A 6,000-nucleotide genomic window follows, 5' to 3' on the forward strand; every position below is an offset into this window, starting at 1 on the left:
GGATGTTGAGTTCCACATATTTATTATAAAGTGAAACTTAGCAAGAACAAAACAATAAATCAATAAACTAACAACGAAACGTGACTAGGTGATGCACAAAACAAAAAATAATATCCCACCAATGCAGGTGGGGAAACAACCTACCTAAATATGATCCCCAATCAGAGGCAACGATAAACAGCTGCCTCTAATTGGGAACCATATTAGCACCCACATAGAAATAGCTATACTAGATCCCCCCTAGTCACGCCCTGACCTACTACACCATAGAGAACTAAGGGCTCTCTATGGTCAGGACATGGCAAATTTGCTGCTTGACATTTGCTAGCTTGACTGAATGTTAGCTTGCTCTACCTACAGCAGCTATCCTCTTCCTCCATTTCTGAATTAATGTATTGCTTTGTCTTTCTAGCTGGCAAAATAAGTGAGCCATATGTCGATAACTTAACTACTACGTTTGTCACTAGTATGGGCTAGTAAATATCCTACACTTAGCCAGTTAGACAGTGATAGCCGCAAGGTAAAACCGGGGAGAGGGACAGGTACAATAAGAGACTTTCAGTTTAATCTGCTGCTGGCTTGCTAATGTTCACTCAAATATGTTTTTCCACATGTAATTAATTAAATATTTTGTTTATTCTATAAAGAATGTAATTGTGTCAATATGTTGTGAAAATTGTGGGAAAATCATCCCTGCATATAGCTAGCTACCATGTAAAATATGTCTACTAGACAACAGCTAGACAGGATGGCATATTTTGTGTTCCACTAACACTGTCCCTGATCATCTGATGGCATATCCATCTTGCATGGGGATGAACCTATCTAGACACAAACAAGTGTTTTTACTTGCCATCGTGCTTCTACACCTGCATTGCTTGCTGTTTGGGGTTTTAGGCTGGTTTTCTGTACAGCACTTTGTGACATCGGCTGATGTAAGAAGGGCTTTATGAATACATTTGATTGATTTTTTGTAAGTCAGATAATGTCTTTCTAGTTAGCCTACAGCCCTTAATTGACTCAAAATGTTTTTATAGTATGTGTTGTGGATTTATGAATCAATAAATACTCTATCTCTCTTTATCAATTCAATTTCAATTAACCCTTTAGAACCCATATTGGCCGTCAACAGCCTTTCTTTAATTTACTATAGCGGCCATGAACGTCCTTGTTTTTCTAACAGTAATATCGCAAAATGTACTTGCTAACAGCCTGTTGGCGTGTTCGTGTCGCTGTTGTCATCAACCAGAAACTGGAAACAGAGTATGCTGTCATTTGACTTTTCAATGTTTTTTAAACTTTATTACTCAAAATGACACTGAAAATGTTTAATATGAAAGAGGCCGTATCTATGCTGGTTGGTGATACAGATTCGGACACATCCTTGCAGTTTGAAAAGCAATGATGTTAAAGTGAGTGAAATAAGTAAACAGCAGATATATGTTTGGTGTTTCCGATGTTTGAAACCCAGGGAATAGCTCTGTGAAACTCGGGGAATAGCTCTCAGATTAGCAAATCATGTCAGGATAATTTGGTTGGTACAGGCTCATGGACATAGTTGCAGTGTTTAGATGTATATAGTCAGCTTACTAGTTGGTTGTTTTGTCTTGATTTACCGATGTAATTAATATGGAAAATTCCCAAGCTGCTTGCTATAGCTAGCTAGCTAACTAGTTAGTCTGTCAAGCAAGAACACTTGTACCAGGATGTCGGGGAGGTTTTCAGCAAGGCTCATGCCATCTCACTTCCTCCACATCGGCCCTATAACTATGCCATCAACTACGCACTATACCGCCTTGGGGGTAGCTTTATTCCCTTGGTCCGGAGACCAAGGCGATGGAGACGTACATTGAGATGGATATACGTCTTTCTGCCTCCCCCGCCAGCACAGAGTTTTTCTTTGTGGAGAATTAGGAGAAAACCCTGCGCCCGTGTATATCGAATACCGGGGCCTGAATGACATCACGGTTAAAATACGTTACCCGCTTCCACTCATCGCCTTGGCTTTAGAGCCTCTCCAGGGGGCTACCATCTTCTCCAAGTTGGACCTCCAGAACGCCTACCATCTGGTATGGATACGAGAAGGGGACAAGTGGAAGACCGCCTTTAACATGGCTAGCGGGCACTACGCATACCTGGTGATGCCATTCGGACAGACCCAACACTCCTGCTGTGATCCAGGCTCTGGTTAACAATGTTCTCAGTGACATGTTGAACCAGTTTGTGTTCATCTACCTCAATGACATCCTCATGTTTTCCTGCTCGGCTCAAGAACATGTCCTCCATGTCCGATAAGTCCTTGAGCGTCTTCTGGAGAACCAGCTGTTCGTCAAAGCAGAGAAATGCGAATTACATTGCTCCACCATCTCTTTCCTTGGATACACCAGAGCTGCAGGCATCATACAGATCAATCCTGGAAAGGTGAGAGTGGTTGTGGATTGGCCGCATTCCACCTCCAGAGTGCAGCTGCAATGCTTCCCGGGGTTTGCCAATTTCTACCGCCGGTTCACCTGGGGTTAAAACACTCTGGCGTCCCCCCTTTCAACACTTACCTCTCCCAATGTCCCGTTCACGTGGTCTCCAGCTGCAGACCGGGCATTCTTGGACCTCACGCACCAATTAATTAACCCCCCCTCCTAACCCATCCGATCCGTCCCGGCAGTTGGTGGTGGAGCTCAATGCCTCGGTCTGTCCTGTCCCAGTGTTTGGCCGAAGACCAAAATCTTCATCCCTGCACTTTCCTCTCTCATTATCTCAACACCACAGAAAGGAATTACGACGTGGGTAACCAAGAACTACTCACATTGAAGATGGCGTTGTAGGGGTTTAGGCACTGGTTAGATAGGGCAGAACACCCATTCATAGTATGGGAAGATCACTTGGAATATCTTCACACCACCAAGCGCCTCAACTTCACCATCTCCTACCACCCGAGGTCCAAAAATGTGAAGCCGGATGTGCTTTCATGCCTCTATAGCCCCACTGCTACACCATCAGACCCCGAGACCATCGTAACTACCTCTTGTCTCGCCAGCTCCATGAAACGCACAGCGTTCCCAGCCGGACAACGGGGGTTAGCCTGGCTAACTGGATGTTTATCGTGGACTCTGCCCGCTCCCCGGTTCTGTAATGGGCTCATTACTCTCGACTGGCCTGCCATCCTCGCTCTCGTTAGACCCTGGCCTTTGTACGACAACCTTTTTGAACCTTTTTGTTCCCGACTTCTCCACGTTTCTTCGCCGCCTGCACCGTGTGTGCCCAGAATAAAACTCTGCGGAAAGCTTGGGCTGGCCTCCTTCAACCTCTTCCCATTCTTCAGCGGTCCTGATCCCATATATCCCTGGACTTCGTCACGGGTTTCCCTCCATCAGATGGCAACACCACTATCCTCACTACGGTGGATAGGTTTTTCAAAACCGCACATTTAATTTCCCTTCCCAAGTTACCCTCAGCCTTACCCTCAACCTGGAGCCAGCAACTCGTGTGGGTGGACTATGCCCGCGACACCATACCTGCTCGGCCACTGGTCTCTCGCCGTTCGAGTGTTCAATGGGTTATCACCCTCCACTCTTCCCTGAGCATACCCCTGCTCCCTGCTCTCACCTGTTGGGGCTAGGTGGCACAAGGAGTTCCCTAAAGGCAACACCCCCTCCCATTCAGCTGAAAAAAAATATTCTTTAGAAATATCAAACTTTCACACATTAACAAGTCCAATACAGCAAATGAAAGATAAGCATCTTGTTAATCTACCCATCGTGTCCGATTTTTAAAATGTTTTACAGTGAAAACACAAAATATATTTATGTTAGATGACCACCAAATTCAAAAACACACGATTTTTCACAGTCACAAAAGCATAAATATAGATTAAATGAATCCCTAAACTTTGATTATCTCCATCAGATGACACTCATAGGACATCATGTTATACATGTATTGTGTGTTTTGTTCGATAATGTGCACATATATATGTTACGCACGCCTCTATGAAGAGGGAACGCAACACCCTGCTACAACTAAACTCCCTGTGAAGCGAAAAAGGTATGGACTGTAGGTGCGAGTAAGGATGACAACAGACAGAATGTGGTACCGTTTTACAAGGACTTTATTCCTGTACACGGTAATATGGGGAAAAGGGGCTGGACGGAACCAAAGCAAAGAAAGTAAATCTCAAAGCCCCCTCTCCTATCTTACCTGCCTACCCACAACTTACCTAATTTAGCACCACCTGGTGCCCTAACCAAAATACAGGGGGTGGTCCGCCCAGGTCTTACCTAGTGTACCCAGACAATGATTATACTACGGGTATATGTATGCCCGCGGGCCTCTTGCCTAAGCACTCCCAAGGTGCCTTCCCCTTTCCCCCCTGGGAACAAATGAAACAGAATATTAAACAATTTCACAAACAAACTAAAAAACAAAGGACATCAAATAAGCTCCATCTGTGCAACAAACTCATAGAACATACCACTTCCCAGCAATGAACTCCCAGCACAATCAACCTCCAGCAAAAAATCTCTCTATCACAAACAATCGCTCAGCAATGAGCTCAGCAAAATCTCTCTAGCAAAATCTCTCTCAGCAATCCCTACCTCCAAAATCTCTCTAGCAAAATCTCTCAGCAATCCCTACCTCCAAAATCTCTCTAGCAAAATCTCTCAGCAATCCCTACCTCCAAAATCTCTCTAGCAAAATCTCTCTCAGCAATCCCTACCTCCAAAATCTCTCTCTCCTGAACAGAACATTGGCTTTTATGTAGCTTCAGAATGAATGTGTAATTGGAGACAGCTGTGTCTTGACGAGGGGGCGGGGTCAGCTCTCCAATTAGCCCTGGAGTCGACCAATCAGCTGCTTGAGGGATTTCAGGAAGCCATTTCCTGAAATAAACACATGCACAAACAAACTACAACACATAAACTGGGGAACGTAACAATATATATATATATATATATATAGTTTGGCGCGTTACAGAGGTTGAAGGAGGCCAGCCCAAGCTTTCCCCAGAGTTTTACAGTTTACATTGGCGCGTTACGTGCAGTAATGTTTTGATTCCAAAACATCTGGTGATTTTGCAGAAAAGATGATAAAAGATGCAAGTGTTATTCACAGAATTAAAGATAAACGTATCCTCTATGCAACCGCTGTGTCAGATTTCAAAAAAACTTTACAGAAAAAGAATAATCTGAGAACGGTGCTCAGAACCCAAAGAAATAGCCGCCATTTTGGCGTCAACAGAAGCTACAAAAAACACTATAAATATTCACTAACCTTTGAATATCTTCATCAGAAGGCAGTGCAAGGAGTCCTAGTTCCACAATAAATCGTTGTTTTGTTCCATAATGTCCATTACTAGTGTCCAATTAGCTGCATTTGCTACCACTTTCAGCTCACGTGCCCAAAAGCTGACGCTGGTCCAGGCGAACTCGGACGAAAACTTCAAAAATATTTAGTCCAGGTCGAATAAACTCGTCAACCTAAGTAGAGAATCAATCTTCAGGATGTTATTTTCATATATATCCAATAACGTTCCAACCGGAGCATACGTTTTCATCTGCAGCCAAATGGAACGATGGTGATATCAACAGACAAATGCGCAACAGGGAAATTGCATTCTGCCAGGACAGTGACACATTCCCCTCCCATTCGGTCAAAGTTCACACCAGAGGCTCCATTCCACATTCTACTGAATGAGGACATCTAGTGGAAGGCGTAGGAAGTGCTAACAGATCCATATCTTGTTTGGAAGTGAAGAGGCGATGACTTAAATTTAGACCCGCATTCAGAATTTCACTTCCTGTTTGGAAGATTGCCTGCCCAATGAGTTGTTATACTCACAGACATAATTCAAACAGTTTTAGAAACTTCAGAGTGTTTTCTATCCAATAGTAAAAATACTATGCATATATTAGCAATCTAGGACAGAGTAGGATGCAGTTCACTATGGGCACGCAATTCATCCAAAGTGAAAATACTGCCCCCTATCCCCAACAAGATAACTGT

The 6,000-nt window shown here is 43.8% G+C and overlaps 1 protein-coding gene across 1 annotated transcript in view; it reads right to left on the reverse strand.

Moving 5' to 3' along the window:
* Positions 1 to 5,592, reverse strand: part of LOC110521771 (insulin-like growth factor-binding protein 3) — a 91,253-nt gene extending 85,661 nt beyond the window's left edge. The window contains exon 1 of the mRNA XM_090231938.1: positions 5,269 to 5,592. Within this exon, the coding sequence (XP_090088064.1) occupies positions 5,269 to 5,284 (16 nt within the window). The 5' untranslated portion in view covers positions 5,285 to 5,592. The remainder of the gene's footprint in view (positions 1 to 5,268) is intronic.
* Positions 5,593 to 6,000: the final 408 nt, after the last annotated feature.

Source organism: Oncorhynchus mykiss, chromosome 4 (genome assembly GCF_057628025.1).
Source record: "Oncorhynchus mykiss isolate SJ-2025 chromosome 4, ASM5762802v1, whole genome shotgun sequence".
NCBI lineage: Eukaryota > Metazoa > Chordata > Actinopteri > Salmoniformes > Salmonidae > Oncorhynchus > Oncorhynchus mykiss.